The sequence below is a fragment of the Notamacropus eugenii genome, chromosome 1 (genome assembly GCF_028372415.1).
Source record: "Notamacropus eugenii isolate mMacEug1 chromosome 1, mMacEug1.pri_v2, whole genome shotgun sequence".
In the NCBI taxonomy this organism is placed as follows: Eukaryota; Metazoa; Chordata; class Mammalia; order Diprotodontia; family Macropodidae; genus Notamacropus; species Notamacropus eugenii.
The window spans coordinates 520,644,796-520,667,748 of NC_092872.1; the positions used below are offsets into that span (position 1 = coordinate 520,644,796).

The following is a 22,953-nucleotide window of genomic DNA, read 5'->3' on the forward strand; positions in this document are numbered from 1 at the left end:
CAGAAGTCATTCATTCTACTGCCCTGAAACTAAGCATCCCCATTTGTAAAATGAGGGATCCTCATAGGGTGATGAGGAAAGTACTTTGTAAACCTTAAAATGCTATGTAAGTTACCATTATATAACCATCATTACATGATGATTATAATCATAATCATTATTTATTACTGTTGTTATTAAGCATAAAGAGTGTCAGAGCCAGAAAAGATTTCGGACATATAGAAAGAATTGACTCAAATTATGATAAGTGGTCAAAAGATATGAATTGGCAGTTTCCAGAGGAAGAAATCTAAATTTTCAATAACCATATGGAAAAATGCTCTAAATCACTAATAACTGAAGAAATGCAAAATAAAACAACCCTGAGGTTCCACCTCACACCCATAGGATTGGTCAAGTTGATAAAAATAGAAAATGTAAATTTGTTGGAAGAGCTGTGGGAAAACAAGTACATTAATGCACTGTTTGGTGGAGCTGTGAACTGGTCCAGTCATTCTAGAAAGCAATTTGGAATCATGCCTAAAAAGCCATTAAACTATGCGTACTCTTTGACCTAGCAATTCCACTAATTTGTCTATACTCTAAAGAGGTCAAAGAAAGAAGAAAAGGACCCGTATGGGCAAAAAGTATTGATAGCAGCTCTTTGTTTTGTGGTAATGAATTAGAAACTGAGGAGGCGTATCCATCAACTGAGCAATGGCTGAATAAGTTATGGCATACGTAGGTGATATAATACTATTGTGCTATGAGAAATGGCAAAAGGGATGGTTTCAGAAAAATCTGGGAAGGTTTATAGCAACTGATGCAGAATGAAGTGAGCAGAACCAGGGGAATAATTTATAGAGTAATAGCAATACTGTAGAGATAATCATTTGTAAAAGGTTTACAAACTCTGATCAACAAAATGACTATCCACAATTCCAAAATGAAATATGCTACCCACCTCCCGATAAAGAGGTAGTACTCTGAACTCAAAGTTCAGACTGAGATCTTTTTTTTTCTGACGTGGCTAATGTGGGAAATTGTTTTGTTTAACTATATGTTTGTAGCATGTTTGTTTTGTTTTTCTTGATTTCTCAGTTGGAAGAGAGGCTAGGTAGAGGCGGCAGGAAGAAAACATAGATCTAAAAATAAAATCTAATTGAAAACCAAAAGAAGGTTCATAGAGATCTACTCCAATTCTTTGTTTTACAGATGAGGAAATTGAGGCTCAAAGAAGGAAAGGATTTACCAAAGGTCACAAAACTAACTAGTAAAGGAGTCAGGACTAGAACACAAGTCTCACAGTCAGGATATTTTCTAAATGCACTGGCTTCTTACCTCTACTCATAATGGGGAATATTTCCTTTTAACACCAATGAGGATATCATAATTTTTCTTCAGAAACAGAAAACTTCAATATACAGCAGCCCAATTTGTGCATTTTTTTTTTTACCCAACAAAGGTACTCTTTCTATCACTGAGTGATATTCAGGAAAATATAATTTCAGTACAAAGACTAATTCTGGCAAGATCATCTTGAATCAGCTAATAAACCTCTTAAATTAAGTTACCTTCCATACTGTACAATTTTTTTGACCTGCAACTTATTTAACATCAAAACCCACAATTTTTGGTTTTTCAAAGTCAGTTATTGCTCAAAGGAAAAAAAAAAGACAAGACACAAAACAATTTAAATTTATAACCAAAGATATGACTGGGGAGTTATAAACCTTAAGAATTTCATTAAAGGCTTTAACCCACCACCCAGTTACTGCCAGCAATTTTACAAAATTTACTCAAAAAAACAAACCTTCTCATAGTTTCAGCAGAACCTGGATGGACAATTACTCACTTTCAGCGAGTGCACAGTCGTCTAACACTTTTGTCTTTAAGGCACTCCAGTTTAAAAGGCAGTCGATCAGAATCTGGCTGCAATATTTACAGTCAATTGAAAAAATGTAAATATTACAAAAAGATTGCTTTTTCCAGGCTTCTTTCCCCCATGGGTGAGATCCTAGCCTGAAAGACTTATGCAAAGAGTATCCAAGGCAAACGTTTAAATAATATTAAGAGTCACTCAAACAAAAAGACAACTGGCAACTAGGAGACAGCAGAGGATGAAGACAATTCTGGGGCTCTTAACCTTGCCTCCAGGCATAACTAGCCCTTCAGCACATATCTGAGTCCTGGTCCCTAAAAGACCTAAAAAATAGAAATCCCAGGTCAAGGTCAGATGAAGCCCCAGCCAATCTGGTTAAACAGTACCTTTTGTGTTCAGAGCTATTGCACCTACATTAAATGATCCCAGACAGCTTCTTTTGGGGGTTGTAAGATGTTTTTCATCTTTTCCCTTGCTGTGAGACCATCAAGTATCTGTCACACATTTGTCAAGAATAGGATAGGAACGAAGTCGTTCCACATGGACCACCCTCCAGTCCCTGTCCTTGCAAAAAACAAAAAAACAAAAATCAGTCAAGTGAAATAGGATTGATAATTGAGCAGATACATAATCAAAATAAATGAAGAGAGATTAACCTTCCTGTTCCTCCCTAATCTTTCTTTTATTTCTTGTAACTATCTTGCTTCAAATTCAGACAGGAGCTTTGGGGAGGAAGTCCAGGAGAAAACGGTTTCAGGTACCAAAACCCATATGTTCCATACCAGCCCAATAAGCCAAAGAGAGTACCGAACACTTTCTGGGACAGGTCATGGAAATAAACAGCAGTGCAAAGGAACATCCAAATCCAGATGTACACCAGGCAGCCCAAGGCAACGACCAAGGAGGTGAGCGTGAAGTACAGGCCATGGCTCCTGTCTATCTTGACCTCTTGCAGGACAGCCATTTCCTCCACGATGACCAGAGCACAGTAGGTCAGAAGGAAGGAGTGACCAGAGATGTCAAAGCCATGCCAGAACCCACCACCTTGACGGCACTCCACCTTGCTGTTATATTCCCTTTGGATACTTTCCAGGGCAGGGGATTTGTAGCAGTTCCCTGTGTAGTGCTCAATGTGCAAAAAGACACTTGTGCTGATGTACCAGATCAGTGTCCCCACCAGAAGTATGCACAGCCGCCTGAGGACCACACCAGCCTTCCCTGTCAGATGATAGTTGGTGAGGGCAATGAAAGGCAGGAGGAGAATGAAGGTCCAGCCCCAGGCTACTTTGACAAAATACCTGTCAGAGAAGAAAGTCAAAAAACAGGGAAACAAAATATAACCATTAATTCAAGACTTTCAACTCAGAATTGTAGAATGTCAGAGCTATGAAGGACTTTAGAGACCATTTAATTCAACTAACCCCTTCCCACTTTCTCTTTACAGACAGGGAAACTGAGATTCAAGGACTCTCTTGCTTACTTATCCAAGGTCACCTAGCTAGTGAATGATATAGATAATACAAATTCTAAGTCCATCACTTACCAGCATTGTGATCATAGAAAATTCATGTAACTACTCTGAGTCTCCATTTTCCCTTTTACATAGTTCCCTTTTGTATTTTATAAAATTTTGAATTTTATAAAATTCCCTTTTATAAATCTACCTGATAGGGCTGTTGTAAGAATAAGAAACAGCATGGTATACAGTAGTAGAAAAACAAAACCCACTGGATAGGAAGTTCAACCCATGACACATAGGTTGAAATACTGACTATGACACTAGGATTGTAGATTTTGAACTGTAAAGGAACTTGGATAATCAAGTCCACATCTCTCATTTTACAAAAAAGAACACTGAGAAGTGACTTGCCTAACGCCACACAGCAGGAAAGGTCAGAGGCAAGACTAGAACCCAGGTCTTCAAATCTCAAGTTCAGCATTCATCCTCTGTGCCATGCTGCCTTACTTGGTATAACTACGTGCAAATCATTTCTACTCTCTGAGGGTCAATTTCTTCATCCAATAATATCTCTTGTGCCTTACCAGAAGATACTTTGTAAATGTTCAAAGGTTACATAAAAGTGAGTGGTTATTACGAAATAGGAAAGGCACTGTGTAAATTGCAAAGCGCTTTAGGAACATGACCTGCTATGATTATTCTCATCATTATTATTTCTATTATACATATAGCCTTCTCTAAGTAAAAAGCAGAAAGGGAACTGGTTAAATATTCTGCATGACTTTGTCAACAGCACCTAAAACACAGAAAAGGCCGGTTGAAATAGGGTTAGTCCCCAAGGAAATCCCATTCATCTCACTAGTGACAACAAAAATCTGGAACAAAGTAGCAGAAGTTAAGAATTTTTCCAAAACAACAAGAAATTGTCTCACTGGCAACACCCAGGAAAGGATACAGCAGATGGCCCCCTTTCTCTAGCAAGACTGTTAATCCACGGGGCAAATGGACAGTGGGAATGTGTCACCATTTCTAATCAACCCCTTTCACAATCTATTCTTAGACCAGTTTCTCAGGATGGATGTGCAATCCAAGGGCACAAGATCAACTAAGGCTGGGACCCAACTAGCATCAAAGGTTTCTCACGTTGCCCAAGAAATATAAGGTCCCAAAGTCAATCATCGATACATGCCTAAGTTCGAGGGCAGATTAACGAGCACTGATACCTGCTTGGGGTAAAGAATTTGGTTCTCAGCTACAGCCATACAAGAAGAGAGCTGAGAAAATCCTGAAAACCAAAGAAACAACTGGTAGTTGCTGCGGGTCTTGGGCGCTGCCTTGCAGAGTGTGTTCTATTGGAAGACTTTCCCCAAAGCCAGGGTCACACACTAATGAGAATGAACTTTACAGCGAGTGACTAAGGTTCCAGGAAAATCCAGGGGAAAGTTCACTGGGTGCAGCTAGACAGGCAGACCTGCTGGACCCAGAGGGGTCTCTCGCCTGACCCTCATGTCAGAATCATCCTAGATTCAGAGACTGTATGATCACACGCCAATAACCACTGAAGGTCAAGTGCACAGACCCCCAGAACAACTTATTCAAACCCTTGATGTTTTGATGTTATAGACCAAGAAAGTGGCCCACCTTCAGGCGAAGTGACTGGCCCCATGGGTAATCAGACAAACAGTGAAGGTCGAGATAGTCGAGGGAAGGGATAAATAGGGGAGAGGGGCTGATCAGAACGCTCAATTTCCTTCCTTTCCCAAGAAGGGATTTGGAGTCGGTGGACCTGGACTCTAATCCGAGCTCCACTTGGATGACCCCGGGGGAGGTCACTTCCCCTCCCTGGGCCTCAGTTTCCTCATCTGAAAAAAGGGGGACCTGCAGGAGAGGCTCTCCACAGAAGTCTTCAGCTCTCGGGCCAATGACCGAAAGCAGCCAGGACGCTGCGACAAGCCCAGCGCGATCAGGTCTGAGCCTCCCTATCGCTTCACCACCCCATCTCCGACTCGACACCTTCATGTCGCGATAGACACCCCCAACACCACCCTCCCAAAGGGTGCTCCGGGACGACCCGACCCATCCTCGCGCCCCTCCCCGTCGGGGCCGCCCCCGCCTCGATCTCTGGCGCCTGACCCACTCGCTCACGACCCCGCTAAGGACCGAGCCCACACTCACACGTTGAGGATGTTGCGCTTGTTGCTGAGGTAGCTCGGGGGCAGAGGGGAGAGCTCCTTGACTGCGGAGCCGCCCAGCATGAAGGCCAGCAGCGCCCAGGGCAGGTACCGCCGCACGGCCGCCCGCACTAGCGTAGTCCGGAGGAACCAGGCGCAGCGTTCCAGATACTCCATGCCGGCCACCCTCCCCGGCCCGGCCCGGGATCGCCACCTGCCCTGCACCCGCTCGGCCACCGTCCTGGCAGCCCCGCCCCTTCCTCGCGCCAGGGCCGTCCCCTCCTCCTGCGCAAGGGGGCACCAGCCCCGCCCGCTCGGTTCCCTCCGCCCGCCCCTCCCCCACCCTGCCGCTCAGAGCCGCGCTCTGGCCCCGCCCACTAGACTGCTCACGTGGCCCACGCGCAGCCGCAAAAATTCTCCAGCCTGGTGCTGCTGAAAGTGCTTCAAGTGGAGGTTTGAAGCTTGGGGGAGGGTATGCACGGCCTTCCTGTGAAAACTTCCGAGAAAGTGAGCCAAATTCTGCGCTGAGACAGGATGCGGCTTACCTCCTGCTTGCAAACGTCCTTGGCTGTTCCTTACAGCCGCCCGGGCAGGAACCCCTGTACTGGGATGGAAGGGAGGGCGCCATCCTGGGGTGCCTGTCCTGATGGAACGCTGAGGCCCTGGGGGAATGCAGCCTCCCCCCATGTTGCGTGCAGCCCTTCTCCTCCCCCCAACTCCTCCCGTTCCCTGCCCCCGTACAGAGACAGAGAGAGCGCGTGCAGGCGCAGCTGGGCCTCCAGCCTGCAGGTAGGTTCGGAGCAGAGCCAGAGCCCGGCCTTGGCTGGTCTTAGGCAAGCAAGGACTGGACGTGATTGAAGAGACACCCTTCCCTCGCCCCCACATTCTCTCTCTCTTTCCCACCCCCTCTATCTCAGGCCTGACCTAAATAGGAATAGAGAAGAATAAATCTCATCTGCCTGCCCCTGAGGAAGACTGAAAAAGAAGCTGTTGCTCTCCCATTAACACACATTCTGGATCTTTTATATTAGCAAAAGGCCCGAGGCATTCCAGGCAAAATCAAAAATCTAAATCTTTTGACTAACCAGATCGTAGAGTTTAAAGCTGGAAAGAACCTGTCAACCCCTCAGTTTGTTTTGTTTCATTTTCTTTTGTTTTGTTTAGGAGTGTGGAGGGGATGGGATTTATTCTGTGTAGAGAACTCTGGGTGTGGAATCTCCCTCCACTGTTGCAAATTAGCCATCCATCTCTAATTTGTCATCTCAGGGAATTGCCCAGGAGTGCTAAAAAACGTTATGATACCCAGGATCACATATGTTACAGACAAGACTTGACCTTGGCCTTCCTGATACCCCTACTTTCTCTCATTTATTTATTTTTAAATTTAGATATTTTATTTTATCTTATTTTCATTCTTTTTATTCTATACTTTAATGCCAAAAAGGAACATTTACATATACACAGTGGAACACGGAAATTGTTTATGAAACTGAATCTCTATTACAAGTTGCTTGCTTTAAAAAAAAAAGTGCATAATGGCAGATTAGAAGCAGCAACCCAGATGAGCTCTCTCAATATTCCCCTCTAAACAACTTTAAAATAACTCAAAAATAAATCAAGTTTTGGAGTGGCAGAACTAACAAAAGATCAAGGTGACACATTTTTCGGGCCTAAGAAAACTTAGGAGATCTGAAGGAGAGCTCTGAGACACTGGATGGAGTCCTGTTTGGAGCACACATCTGTGGAAACACCAACAGTGGCCTCATCAGCAGCAGTTTCAGGGTCTCTAAGCCCAGAGATGATAAAGGGTTTGGTCAACTGGTCATAAAAAGATTACAGGGACCCCTTTGCTAGCCCTGAATGTAGCTGGCACTAATTGACAACTTTGTTGCCCATACACAGTTTTGAGTCCCAGTTCCAGGGCAGAGAAGAGTACTTGTGGTTAGCCACAAGGGAGCAAGGGCCCTGGTCTCAGTTCCAGGACCAAGAGGAACACTAGTGCTTGTGGCTACAGGAGAGCAAGGGCCCTTTCTGGTTAAAGACCAAAGCACAGACTAGGAAAGCAAGGACTACACCTCTATCCAAATCACCCCATTTTGTAAGCACCAAAAACTTACAGATCCCCAAAAGCAGCTCTGAAAGTGGCAGTTCAAAAAAACTTGAAGCTAAGGGATAGGGCTTCCCCAGACCCAGATGAGCAGAACTTTACCATAACTTTAATATAAAGTTTAAATTCAAGAAATAGGTGAGGAAAATGAGCAAATGACCAAAAAAAAAGGACTTGACAATAAAAAGCTATTAAGGTGGCAGGGAAGATTAAGACACAAACTCAGAAGAAGACAATACTGCAAAAGTAGCTATAACCAACACCTCAAAGAAAAATTCTAATTTGACACAAGCCAAACAAGAATTCCTAGAAGAGTTAAAGAAAGAGATGAGAGTGGTAGAGGAAAAGGAGAGTAAGACAAGAAATTATGAAAAGAAAATTAACAGCTTGGTAAAGGAGGCACAAAAAATTGAAGAAAAAGATACCTTAAAAACCAAAATTGATAATGGTAAAAGAGGCACAAAAATTCACTGAAGAAAACAACTCCTTAAAGAGCAGAACTGGCCAAATGGGGAAAAGAGGTATAAAATCTCACTGAAGAGAATAATTCCCTAAAACTTATAATTGGGAAAGCTAAGGATTTCATGAGACATCAAGAAGCAATAAAAAAAGTCAAAAGAGTGAAAAATAAGGGGGAAATGTGAAATATCAGAAAGAGGAATTAATTTAAGGCTTATTAGACTATCTGGAAGTCATTATCAAGGAAGAGTCTAGACATCATGTTTCAAGAAATTATAAAGGAAAACTACACTGATATCTTAGATTCAGAGAGTAAAATAGAAATGGAAAGAATCCACCAATCACCTCCTGAAAGAAATCCAAAAAGTAAAACTCCCAAGAATATTATAGCCAAATTCTAGAACTCCCAGGTCAAGGAGAAAATATTGCAAGCAGCCAGAAAGAAATCATTCAAATATCATGAAGTCACAGTCAGCATCACACATGATTTAGCAGCTTCCATGTTAAAGGAGCAGAGGGTTTGGAATAATATTCTGCATAGCAAAGAAGCTAGGATTACAACCAAAAATCACCTACCCAGCAAAACTGAGTATAATGCTTCAGGGGAAAAAATGGATATTTCGTTAAATAGAGGAGTTTTAAGCATTTCTAATGAAGAGATCAGAGCTGAATAGAAAATTTGATGTTCAAACATAAGACTCATGAGAATCATTAAAAGGTAAACATGAAAGAGAAATCATAAGGGATTCAATGAGGTTAAATGAGGAAGATGATACATGTAACTCATAAGGGCAGTTAAAAGAAGTTTACATAAACATAGGGCATGGGAGTGAGTCAATTATATTGGAATGATCTCCCCCTCCAAAAAAAAATGAAGGCATGAGAAAGAGGGATGAACTGGGAGAAGGGGGAAGGGAGAGGTAGAGTGGAGAAATTTTACTCACATAAAAGAGATGCATAAGGAAGAGTTTTTGCAGTGGAGGGGAAATGGGGAGGGTGGGCAGTGCTTGAACCTTACTCTCATCAGACTTGGTTCAATAAGAAAATAATATATATACACTCTCAAATGTGTGTAGAAATCTGTCTTACCTACCAGGGAACTTGGAGGAGAAGGGGACAAAAGAAGGTGGGGAGGGATTAATAAAAGGTCAGAGGTTAGAAGCAAAATAGATTTTTTAAAATAACTATTTTATTTGTTTTCAGATCACTTCCATATATCTGAGATTTTTCCCTTTCCCTTTCCCCTCCCTCGCTGAGACGGTGTGCTATCTTAATATAGGTTCTACACATACATTTTTATTAAATACATTTTCACCTTAATTATGTTGCACAGAAGACTTGAAATGAATGGGAGAAACCATAAAACAAAGCAAAACATAACACAAGAGAAAATGGTCTGCTTCATCCTGCAATCCAATTCCATAGTTCTTTCTCTGAATGTGGAAGGCATTTTGCCTCAAGAGTCCACTGATAATTTTCTAGGTCCTTGCATTGCTGTGAAGGACTAAGTATACCAGAAAAATTCCCCACACACTGTGGTTGTTGCTATATACAAAGTTCTCCTGGTTCTGCTCCTTTCACTCAGCATCAGTTCATGTAAGCCCTTCCAGGCCTCTCTGAAGTCTTCCTGTTCATCATTTCTTATAGCACAATAATATTCCACTACATTCATATAACACAACTTGTTCAGTCATTCCCCAATTGATGGTCATCCCCTTGATTTCCAGTTCTTGGCTACCACAAAGAGAGGTGCTATAAATATTTTTGTACTGCAAAATAGACTTTTGAGGAGAGAGAATAAAAAAGAGAGAGAAGAAACAAAAGAAAATGGGAGAGGGAACTGCGCAGTAGTCATTACTGTGAATGTAAATGGGATGAGCTCACCCATAAAATGGAAGTCAATAGCCAGATGAATTAGAAACCAGAATACAACAATATGTTGTTTACAAGAGACATGAAACAAAAGCACATATTTAAAATAAAGGGCTGGAGCAGAATCTAATAAAATGTTTTAGTGAAAATAAAAAAGGCAGGGATAGAATCATGATCTTGAACAAAACAAAAGCAAAACTAGACCTAATTAAAAGAGATAATCATTTTGCTAAAAGGTACCACAGACAACGAAGTAATATCAAAAATTTTTACAGCAAGTTTCTGTTATAAAGGTCTCATTTCTCAAATATATGGAGAATTGAGTCAAACTTATTAAAATAAGAGCTATTAAATTGATAAATGGTCAAAAGCTATGAACAGGCAATTCTCAGGAGAAGAAATCAATGCTATTTATAGTCATATAAAAAATGCTCTAAATCACTGTTGATTACAGAAAGACAAATTAAAACAATTCTGAGTTACCACCTCACATCTGTCAAAAATGATAAATGTTGGAGGGAATGAGGGAAAATAGGTACACTAATGAACTGTTGGAGTAGTGAACTGGTCCAACCATTCTGGAAAACAATTTGGAACTGTGTCCATAAGGCTATCTAATTGCGCATACATTTGACCCAGCAATGCTGCTACTAGGTCTATATCCCAAAGAGATCAAGAACAAAGGAAAATGACTTATACGTACAAAAATATTTCTGTCAGCTCTTTTTGTGATGGCAAAGAATTGAAAATCAAAGGGATGTTCATCAGTTGAGGAATGGCTGAACAAATTGTGGCATATGAATATGATGGAGTATTACTGTGCTATAAGAAATGACAATGAGGATGGTTTCATAAAAAACAAATAAACAAAAAAAAGCAAGACCTATATGAACTTATGCAAAGTGAAGTCAGAAGAACTGGAAAGTCGTTACACACGGTAACAGCAATGTTGTAATAATAATCAACTGTGAAAGGCTTGGCTATTCTGATCAATAAAATGATCCAAGACAATTCCAAAGGATTCATGATGAAAAAAATGCTATCCACCTCCAGAAAGAGAACTGATGAACTCAGTGCAAATTGAAGTATAGTTTTTTTCACTATATTTTTTTTTTGCAACATGGCTAATATGGAAATATGGTTTGTATGATTTCCCATGTATAATTGATATCCTGTTGCTTGTCTTTTCAGTAGGTGGGGGAGGATTGGGGAGGGGAGGAGAGAATTTGGAACTCAAAACTTAAAAACAAGAGAATGTTTAAAATAATAAATACAAAATTAAGAAACTTCTAAAGTATATAATATATTCCATGTTACTTTCAAAACTGTCCAGCTCATCAGTTTTTCCTTCTGAATTTCTTCCTATTTTCTTCTGTGCATTCTCAAAGTGCTTCATAAGCCTTCTTTTTTTAAGCATCACTATTTCTCTTCTCCTATCTATCCCCTCAAAAACCAAGAAAAAGGGAGGGAAACCCTTGGGATGAAAAAGCATAATCAAGTTTAATGAATACACACAGTGGGCAGGTTGAAAATGTATGTCTCTGAATCTTAATTCCATCATTTTTCCACCAGGAAATGCTTTATCAAAGTCCTCTTGAAATATGTTTGTTCATTGTTTTTTATCAGAATTTTTAAGCTTTTCAAAATTATTTTTCTTTACAATGTTGTTTTCTTTATATAAGTTGTTCTGGTTCTGCTCACTTCACTCTTCATCAATCCAAGAGTCTTTGAAACTATATATAGTTTTCAATCTCTTTAAATGCAGTAATATTCCATTACATTCATATGCCACAATTTTTTAAGCCATTACTCAATTGATGGATATCCCTCATCAATTCTTTGATTCTAGTTCTTTTCCCTTTTAATTCCCATTCAGGATCAGGAAGATTGTTTTGTTTAAAAAATTAATATTTCCTTCTCTGGTATTATCTTCCCTCTTATTCCCACCCCTATCCCTATTCCTGCTTGTTTCCGTGTTAAGTTTGATTTATTTCTACATGAAACTCTTATATGTGTGTGTATATGTTCATCCAACCTTCCTTTCTCCCTTTCAGATAAGAGTGAGGTTCATCTGATGACTTTCCCTTCATATATGTTTATGTACTCTTCTCCCCAGCCCAATTAGGAGAAATAGCAAATTTTACTCCCTTCTTTCTTCTTCTACATTACTAAATTCCTTTTCCCTTCCTTTCTCTTTCATCTCTTAAAACCCTCAAAAATGAACCAATCTCCCACCACCACCACCAGCAGTAGCCCTCAGGCCCTGTTTTTCTTATTTAATTCCCAAATACCTTTTGAAGACATTACGTTTCCTAGTTTAGGGGTTGCCAGACTTTTTCTGCAAATGTCCAGATAGTAAATATTGTTGAACTTTGGGGTCAAGAGATAGTATTAAGGATTATGTAGGTGCTTATAAAACGAGAGGAAAAATTTTCCACAAAATTTTACTGATGACATTCAAGATATTTTAAAAAATGATGATTGAGTATAATTTGGGGAGGAGAGGTACAGGTCTACTAATGAGAAGAATGGAACCTTTGGGGGGAGACAACGTTTCACTTATTTGGGGGTTCATTAGTGTTCCCTATCTTCAAAATTGAGTATGTGTTAATCTGTTAATGCTGATTTGTACTGAGATTTTATCTGTTTCATCTTTGAAAATGTTTTTCATATAGATAATATAATAATTCTGAGATCAATCCATGAACATGTGATTTTAATTGAGCTGAATGGCTAATAGTATTAAACAAATTTGTTCTCTCTGGACACATTTCTTCAGCTACTGCAATCAAACCAAATTTAATTAATTTACCACAGTTAATTGCTCTTTTTGTTTGGTTAGCAAATGAAACAGAAACTTACTTTGGTTGTAACCTTATTTTCATTTTTAAATTTTTGTCAAGAGGTTCTGTTGTCATGAGATATTCCTTTTAAAATTTTCTAATTTTTCTGACCATTGTTTTCCTGTGAGTTGGGAAAATTGTGATGAGTGCTTTGTCTAGTAATGTTGATATGTATTGTATTCTTTAAAAAACACACACAAAGTCTGCACAACTATAGTTCATAGCCTAACAAATACAATGTTTTGCCATCTAATTTAATAGCAAAATAATCCACATTTCACCGTACCATAAAAGCTCAATATGCAAATTCCATTTTTCTTGTTTTGACCTGATATGTATGTGTTGGTCATAATAATAATAATAATAAAATGTTGAGATGTAGTAATAAGCATGGCACTCAAAATTCTATTGAGTAATAACTACGTTGCTACAATTTGTAGTGCACCAAGCAGCAGTTTGAAAAAATGAGAGCCCAGTCTCTGTCACCACTATTCAACTCAGCCCTTGTACCATGAGAAAGCATCTATAGACAATAAAGAAATGAATGTGGCTGTATTCCCAAAATGAGCAGTTAGGTGGTACAGAGTGCCAGGCCTAGCATCAGGAAGACTCATCTTCAAGAGTACAAATCTGTCCTCAGATATTTACTTACAAGTCACTTAGCCCTGTTTACCTCAGTTCCTCATTAACAAAATGAGGTGGAGAAGGAAATGACAAACCATTCCAGCATCTTTGCCAAGATAATTCCAAATGGAATCACAAAGAGTCATACATGACTGAAACAACTGAACGACAACTAACATATTGCAATAAAATTTTATTTATGAACACTGAAATTTGAATTTCTTATAATTTTAATTTTTCATGAAATATTCTTATTTTTATTTTTACCCAACAATTTAAAAGAATAAAAACCATTCTTAGCTAACAGGCCATTCAAAAACAGATAGCAGGCAAAATTTGGCCCATGGGCCAACTCCTGTTTTAAAGAGACAATTGTTTCTTCTTTTGCTATTGGAATTTAGGACTACCTCATCATACAGCCCCTTTCAATGACTCAAATAAATTTGTCTGTCTAGGTTTTTCTTGACACTTGGGTTTGTATTTCAAAGTTTTCATGTAGCACTGGTCTTTTGATCAGAAATTTTTGAAAGTTTTCTTTTCTATTAAAAGTCCATTTTCACCCTTTCATGCCCATGTGGATTATATTCAGCTTTTCAGGGTAAGGTATTCTAGTTGTAAGCATATATCTCCTGCATTGTGGATTATAATATATTATTATATTATTGTTATTTATTATAATAATTATTCTGCATTATATTCTCTGTTGTTAATTATTATATATAAAATATATAATATGACATATTCTAACATTTCTTCTTATTTGTAGTAGAAGCTCCCAGGTCTTGTGTAATCTCAACCATCATTTCTTGACCTTTGAGTCACTTCTTTCTGAATGCTTATAGTATTTTTTCTTTGATGTAAAAATTTTAGATTTTGGCTATATTACTGAGATTTTTCATTTTTTCCCCCCAGGAAGTGATTAGAGGATTCTTGTTTTCTTTATTTTGCCCTCTGGTTCTAGGTGTGTGGTGCAATGGATAAAGTTCTGGACCTGGAGTCAAGAAGATTCATCTTCATGAGTTCATATCTGGCCTCAGATACTTACTAGCTATATGACCCTAGGCAAGTCATTAAACCCAGTTTGTCTCAGTTTCCTCATCTATGAAATGAGCTGAAGAAGGAAATGGCAAACCACTCCAGTATTTCTGCCAAGGAAATTCCAAATGCGACCAAAGAGTTACATAACTGAAACAACTGAAAATCAGCTAGTTCTAATAGATCTGGGCCAGTTTTATTTATGATTTCTTGGCATAGAGAGTCCAGGCTTTATTTTTTAAAACATTTTTCAGGAAATCCAATGATTCTTAAGTAACCTATAATTGTACTAAGTTCAGTTTTTTATATCAGATATTTTACCTTTTCTCTTTTTCAATCTTTTGATGTTATTGTAATATCTCTGTTTCATGGGTAAGATTTACCCTTTTCTCTTCTTAGCCATCTATTCACCTTCTAGTTTTTCCCTCAAAAGCTCTCATTTCATTTTATATCTGATGCTTCATTTCTTCTAGGTGTTCATAGAGTTCTTTCATGGTATAAAAAAATACTTTTCTTTTGTGTCTCTACTTGCAGTTTTTATAGTGTTAATCTTCTTGGGAACCTCTAGATTTTCATGTTTTTAGTGTCTTGTGTTTTATTTTATTTACCTCTTGTTCTAGCTTTACCTGACTTGGGGCTTTATGTCAGGGTCAGATTCTGTCCATTACAGTACTTTTGCGATGGGTGATTGGTCCTGCTTAGTCTCTTCCAGGTTCCCCTGAGGTTTTTCTTACTGACATACACTTCCCAGAGTTATCCTCCCTAGGTCTTTGAAGTTTGGAATGCCAGACCTTCACATCTCTCTACAGATCCTCAGGACAGAATGCTAGGGACCTTGGGACCCGATGGAAAGTTAGCTTGTTCCATTCTGATCACTGTCAAGACTCTGTGGTTGCTGCTGCTCCCAGGGTTTCCCAGGTCCCCTCTTGGAGTTTTTATTAAGGGCTCTCTGCTCTTGCCTCTAGCCACAGAGTCTTGCAGGCTGCACATATTTCTATCCTGGGGCTGGTGCCCATGAAAGTCTAGACTTATTTGTCTGGGTGGCAATAGCTTTTCCTCCCTTGTTTTCTCCCTTCTGGCTAACTTTTGTGTAGTTCTGGGGTAGGAAAAGTCACTGTTTTTTCTCACTGTATGTCTTGGTCGTTATTCAACCTGGGGCCACTCTCGGGTACTGCAGGAGTTGTTACATGGGAGCTAGGTGGTCTGCCTCCATTTAGGGTCATTTTCCCTCTTACTTTATAGAAAAGAATATTTAAGGCCTGAGAAGGGTAATGGCACATGAAGTCACACAAGTAGTAAGTAAAAGAGCAAGATTTGACGTAGATACTTGGATGTCAAATGAAAAATCTATCATCAGATCCTGTGTCCCGATTTATTCTGTACATGTATATGTATATACTTGCTATTTCCTCTGTTCGAATGTAAGCTCATTGTGAACAGGAATTGTCTGTCTCATTCTTTGTTGTATCCCTAGGGACTGACACAATGTGTGAAGCATCATTGGCTCTTAATAAGTGATTGTTGACTTGACTTGTTTGTGAAAGAGGTTTTGGCTACTGAGAGACTGGGATCAATGCAAATTTTTTGGCTTCCTTTCTGATTCTGCATCACATTTCTGGGGACCAGTTTCCACATTAATAACCATCACAACTGGTTCTCCTACAGCATCTTATGGTTAAAAAAAAAATCTTCCATATCTGTGATTTCATTTGTTCTTCATATAGTGTTCATATTGTTCTCAAGTGTAAAATGAAGGCAATAACAGCACCTATCTCACAGGGCTGTGAGGATCAAATGAGTAATATTTATAAAAACGCTAAGCACAGTACCTGGAACATGATAGGTGCTATATAAATGCACATTCTCTTCCCTTCCTTCCCATCTTACTCTAACACAGCTAGTAAATGACAGAAATGGGACAGGAACCTCTAACTCCTGGTCCTGAAAAGTTATAGTGTACAACCATTTCTTATAGGTGTAGAATTTTAAAAAACACTGAAATATCAATAATTAAATTAGTATTCAAGGTTTTGTGGAATAGAAATATAAATGAACTAAATATGGTCTCTGACCTCAAAGACCTTACATTCTAGTAAGGAAAATAAGACATATATAAGATATATAACTGTAATATGAGGTAAAATAAAAAAAGGAAGGTGCAAGCAACACACTCTAAGCATCCTAAGGGGGAAGGGAGAGAGGGAAAGAGACCGGGAGAAGAACAGAGGGAAAGGAAGAGACAGAGACATACACAAAGAGAAACAGAGAGGTCATTTCTGACTGGTGGGATCCTAGAAGATTTCAAAGAGGAGGTCTTGTAGTAGTATTAATAGCTGATACATACAGCATTTTGTATCTGTTGTAGGCAGTTAGGTATCCCAATGAGTAGAACACTGTATCTGAAGTCAGTAAGATGAGTTCAAATCCAGGCTCAGATATTTCATTTACTAGCTGTGTGACCTCGGGCAAATCACTTAACCTCTGTCTCAGCTTCCTCATCTGTAAAATGGAAATAATAATAGCACCTACTTCCCAGAGTTGTGAGAATCAAATGAGATAATATTTGTAAAGTGCTTTAAAGCCCTGTTATAAATGCAAGCTATTATGATTGTTATCATACTTCCTTTGAACCTTACAAAAGTCCTGTGAAACAAATATGTGACAGGGAAAGGTAATAGAATGTGTAATGGGATGAGCCCTGGATTAGGATTCTAGCAATCTCAATTCTATTCTGGGCTCTGCCATAAGCTTTCCCTGTGACCTCAGGCAATTCAATTCCCCTCTTTGGGCATCAGTTAGATTGATCCGTTAGATTGATCAGTTAGATCAGATAGATTGAGGGTGTTGAACTTGATGGGTTAAGATCCTTTCATGCTCACTACAGTAGAGAGAGCACTGAATATGGAGTCAGTCTCTGCTATTGACTTAAACTCCGACGTGTTAAGTGACTGACAGGTCAGCTTATCATCTTGTTCGGTGTGAGATAAAGTGTGTCCCTTTCTATCTCCAGAAGATGGCGCAATAAAACCATGGTTTTCATTTTGCCCTGCCTTTCCTCTAGCATCCTATGCTGAAACTTCAGCTCTCTGCAAGCTGCAGGAACAAATCATAGGATTTAGAGTTCAATTTGATTCCACAAACATTAAGTGTTTCCTATAAATGAATTTCAGTGCTTAGCCCTTGGGATACAAAGACAAAATCTAAAACAATCATTGATTTCAATATAGGGTCTTTTAAAAATTACTCTGAACCAGAAAAATCAACAACATGAACATGTAGATATGCAAAAACAACCAAAAATGAGGATTGTATGGGAAACTAAATTCATTAAAAACCAACTTATTCCTTTTAATAGACATTAAATTTTATGTGGTAGTACCTCACATTGTCCTGTTTGTCTTGTGAAACCCTATCTGCTCTCTTCCAATTATTCTTAAAATATTTCTTTTCTTTTCTCTCTTCCCTTTTTGTTTTTTGCATCACATAATTCTTCCTTCCTCTCCACCTCCCACATTTTCTAACTTCCCTACTCCCCCGCACATATAAAAGTCTTCTGACCCAAATTTCCCAGGTGACTATGGGGGCACTCTATATAATAAAAGTGCAGTTAAGCAAAACAAGTTTGTTATAATGGTAATGTCTGGAAATGTATTTTTCAGTCTGTACCTACAGTCCATCACTTCTTCACCAAGAGGCAGGAGGAATATTTGTCATCATCAGTCTTCTGAATTCATGATTTCTCATTGTAATAGTCAGAGTTCTTAGGTTTTTTATATTAATTTTTTAAATTGTGAAGCATTTTTTTCTTCTTCCTGTCCCCAACTACCAAATAAGAAAAATGAAAGCCTTGTAACAAGAACACATTGTTAAGTAAAGAAAATTCATATGTAATACTAATAGTCATTCCCTAATTGATGGGCACTCCCTTTGTTCTTTGGTATTTTTCTATAAATGAGTCCTTTTCCTCTATTTTTTATCCCTTGGAATATATGCCTAGTAGTTGTATAGTTGGGTCAAACTTTATGCACAAATTAATGACTTTCACACGTATAGTCCCAAATTCCTTTCTGGAATGACTGGACTCACAAATCTAACAGTAGTATCTTAGTGTGACTTTCCTCTCACCAACAATTGTCATTTTCCTTACTTGTTATATTTTCCATTCTAATGGGTGTTAGATGACACCTCAAACTCAAAGCTGCTTTAATTTGATTTCTCTAATTATCAGTGATTTTGAGCAAATTTAACTTTGACTCTTGATCACTTGAATTTCTTCCCTTAAGAATTTCCTATTCAGATGATAAATGTTGGAGAGAATGTGGGAGAGTTGGAACACTAGTTCATTGTTGGTGGAGCTGTGAGCTGATCTACATATTCTGGAGAGCAAGTTGGAACTATGCCCAAAGGGCTACAAAAATATGCATACCCTTTGACCCAGCAATATCGCTTCCAAGACTGTATCCCCAAGAGATCATAAAAATGGAAAAGGGTCCCACATGTACGAAAATATTTATAGCAGCTCTCTTTGTGGTGGCCCAAAACTGGAAATCAAGGGGATGCCCATCAATTGAGGAATGGCTGAATAAATTATGGTATATGAATGTAATGGAATACTATTGCGCTATAAGAAATGATGAATAGGAAGACTTCAGAGACACCTGGAAAGGTTTATATGACCTGATGCTGAGTGAAAGGAGCAGAACCAGGAGAACTTTGTGTATAGCAACGACCACAGTGTGAGACAGTTTTTTCTGGTGAACTTGTAACTTCATTGCAATACAAGTACTTAAAAAAATTCCCAGTGGTCTTTTAAGGCAAAATGCTTTCCACATCCAGAGAAAGAACTATGGAATTCAATTGCAGAATATAGCAAGATCATTTTTGTGTGTGTGCATTACGTTTTGGTTTGTTATATGACTTCTCCCATTCATTCTCATTCTTCTACATAGCATGACTGTAGTGAAAATGTATTTAATAGGAATATATGTGTAGAACCTATATAAAATTGTATGCCGTCTTGGGGGGAGGGAAGGGAAAAAAATCTAAGTTATGTGGTAGTGATTGTAGAACACTGAAAATAAATAAAATTAATAAATAAAAAAAGAATTTCCTATTCAAAACCTTTGAGCAATTATCTAATTGGGAAATGGCTCATATTCTTATATACACATATCTGTATATACATATATATATCTACACACACACACACACACACACACACACACACACACACTCAAATATATGTATGTGTGTGAATTCCCCATACATCTTGGATATCAGACCTTTACCAGAGAAATATACTGCAAGAATTTTTTTTTACCAGTTAACTTTATCTCTTCTAATTCTTTTTTAATACTATTTTAATTTTTCCCAATTATATATCAAGACAATTTTTAGCATTCATTTTTAGAAGATTTTTAGTTCCAAATTTTTCTCTCTCTTTACCTCCTCTTCCCTCTTCCTAAAAATGGTAGGCAATTTGATATAGATTATATATGTGTGATTATGTAAAACATATTTCCATATTTGTTGCATTTGTGGAAGAGGTAACAGATCAAAAGGAAGAAAAAAATCATGAAAAAAATAAAGTAAGTGGAAAACAATATGTTTCAATATGCTTTCAGAGTCTGTCAGTTCTTTATCTGGATCCAGAGGGCATTTTCCATTGTGAGTCCTTTGTATTTGTCTTTGATCACTGTGTTGATGAAAAGAGCCAAGTCATTCATAATTGATCATCACACAATGTTGCTGATGTTGTGTACAATGTTTTCCTAGCTCTGCTCATTTCACTTTGCATCAGTTCATACAAGTCTTTTCAGGTTTTTCTGAAATCTGCTTGCTTATCATTTCATATTGCATGATAATATTCAATTACATTCATATACCACAACTGATTCAGTCATTCCCCAATTGATGGGCATCCCCTCAATTTCCAATATTTTGCCACCATGAAAAAAGCTGGTATAAATATTTTTGCACATGTAGGTCCTTTTCCCTTTTTTATAATCTCTTTGGAATACAGACCTAGTAGTGGTGTTGTTGGATCAAAGGGTACGTAAAGCTTTATAGCCCTTTTGCACAGTTTCAAATTGCTCCCCAGAATGATTGGATCACTTCACAATTCCACCAACAATGCATAAGTGTAGGGGTTCCTGGGGAGGCCAAGAAAGGAAGCAGTGGCAGCCATTGCTGTGGCAGAGAGTGGGGCGAGTGACAGAATGTTGCTGTTGGTATTAGGAGTCTGCCAGCTAAATTCAAAAAATTTCTGATACCTGGAAAAATTCAGCATATTCTCTGCACTGGAAACCTTTGCACCAAAGAAAGTTATGAATATCTAAAGGCTCTAGCTGGAGATGTTCACATTGTTAGAGAAGACTTGGATGAGAGCAGAAGTTGGTGACTGTTGGGAAGCTCAAAATTGGTTTGATCCATTGGCATCAAGTAATTCCATGGAGCGATATGGCCAGCTTAGTATTGCTACAAAGGCAGTTTGATGTGGACATTCTCGTTTCAGGGCACACACACACATCTGAGGCCTTTGAACATGAAAATAAATTCTACGTTAACCCAGGATCTGCCACCGGAGCATGTAATGCTCTGGAAACAAACATCATTCCTCCATTTGTATTAATGGATATCCAGGCTTCTACAGTTGTCGCTTATGTGTATCAGCTAATTGGAGATGATGTGAAAGTAGAACAAATTGAATATAAAAAATCCTGAAATAGGCCTCTTGGTGATCTTTTTGGTTCCATTTCTTGTTCAGATCAAGTAATTAAACATTCAGAAGCCACAGAATTGTGACATTTTAAAAGTATTATGCATTAAAAACTAGTATCTTATTTGGTGACACATAATTTGCTACAAGCTTATTGTAAACGGTGAGAATGTATTTAGTTTATAGGACATGATTTCTAAGGAATAATTTGTACCACATGATAAATGGATGTAAGTAAAAAAAAAGCTTAGCTCTGTAAATATCTTCAATGTTAATATTCAAGCCTTTGTTACCAAGATAGTACATGAATAAAAGAGTTCCAGACTGACTCACTGTGTTCAACATCCTCCTCTTTATATTGTAATACACACTCACCTTTCACTTAAAAAAAAACCAATACATTAGTGTGCCAGTTTTCCTACATCTTTTCCAATATTTCATTTTCTATTTTTGTCATATTAGCCAATCTGATAGGTGTGGAGTGGTACCTCAGAGTTGCTTTATTTTTCACTTCTTTGATCAAAAGTGATTTAGAGTACTTCTTCATATGTTTATAGGTAGCTTGGATTTCTTCATCTGAAAACTGCCCGTTCGTATCCTTTGATCATTTATCTATTGGGGAAAGACTAATATTGTTATAAATTTGATTCCATTCTCTATATATTTGAGAAATGAGGTGTCTTATCAGAGACACTGTAGAGATTGTTTCACAGCTTTCTGCTTTCTTTCTAATCTTGGGTACATTGGTCTTGTTTGTGCAAAAGTGTTTCAATTTAATATAATAAAAATCATCTATTTTACATCTTATAACGCTCACTATCTCTTGTTTGGTCAAGAATTCTTTCCTTCCCCAAAGATCTGACAGATAGACTATTTCTTGATTTTCTAATTTGCTTATGGTCTCACCCTTTATGCTTAAATCATGTATCTATTTTGACCTTATCTTGGTATATGGTGTGAGATGTTGATTTATACTTAGTTTGTGCCCTATTGTTTTCCAGTTTTCCCAACAGTTTTTGTCAATTCCCTTCTAATTCTAACTACCTTGATTTGGTTTGTGTAAAAAGTTATCAATTTTATTTAATCAAAATTGTTCATCCTATGGTATTCTTTCTACTTTATTTGGTTAAGAATTTTTCTCCTATTCATAGCTGTGACTGGTCTCTTTCCATTCTCCTCTGTTTATGTTGTGACATTTTATATCTAAAGGTTCTCCATCCATTTGAAGTTTATTACAGTAGCTGATGTGAGATGTTGAACTAAGCCTAATTTCTGCCAGACAGCTTTCTCATTTTCCACCAATTTTTGTCCAATAATACGTCCTTACCCCAGTACTTTGTGTCTTTGTCTATGAATTTCTGGCTGTGATAGTTTTCTGTTACTTCTGGATCTTGTATACTTAATCTATTCCACTGATCAACTTTTCTGTTTTTAAACCAGTACCAAATAGGTTTGATAATGACTGCTTTATAGAATAATTTGAGATTTGACACTGGTAGGTCCCCTTTCCTTTTTTCCCCCCGAGATATTTGACCTTTTATTCTTCCAGATGAATATTGATATATAAACTTTTCTAACTGTATGAAGTAATCCTTTGGTATTTTGATTGGTAGAGTACTGAATATATAAATTAATTTAGGTCATATTGTCATATTGGTTCTATTGCTATAAACAAAGAATTCCTCTCCAATTATTTGTCTTTATTTCTGTAAAAAGTATTTTGTAGTATTTTCATATAATTCTTCTGCTGTTTTGTTATGTGGATTTTAAACTATAGTATAAATTTTATAGTTATTTTGAATGA

The 22,953-nt window shown here is 38.0% G+C and overlaps 1 protein-coding gene and 1 pseudogene across 1 annotated transcript; one reads left to right on the forward strand and one right to left on the reverse strand.

The window, feature by feature from the left end:
- Window positions 1-2,521: 2,521 nt before the first annotated feature.
- On the reverse strand, window positions 2,522-5,760 carry FITM2 (fat storage inducing transmembrane protein 2). The gene is made up of 2 exons (XM_072633667.1): window positions 5,496-5,760; window positions 2,522-3,159 (listed from the first exon to the last, which is right to left on the reverse strand). Exons 1-2 carry the CDS (start codon window positions 5,666-5,668, stop codon window positions 2,544-2,546), a joined length of 789 nt encoding a protein of 262 aa, XP_072489768.1. The 5' UTR covers window positions 5,669-5,760; the 3' UTR covers window positions 2,522-2,543.
- LOC140518713 (vacuolar protein sorting-associated protein 29-like) lies at window positions 5,667-21,282 on the forward strand (annotated as a pseudogene).
- Window positions 21,283-22,953: the final 1,671 nt, after the last annotated feature.

Bases quoted from the DNA above. Each gene is read 5' to 3' on its own strand.
- FITM2 (XM_072633667.1), bottom strand. From the start codon at position 5,668: ATGGAGTATCTGGAACGCTGCGCCTGGTTCCTCCGGACTACGCTAGTG. The intron at 3,160-5,495 runs GTGAGTGTGGGC...CTTCTCTGACAG, and splicing joins AAGCGCAACATCCTCAACGT to GTATTTTGTCAAAGTAGCCT.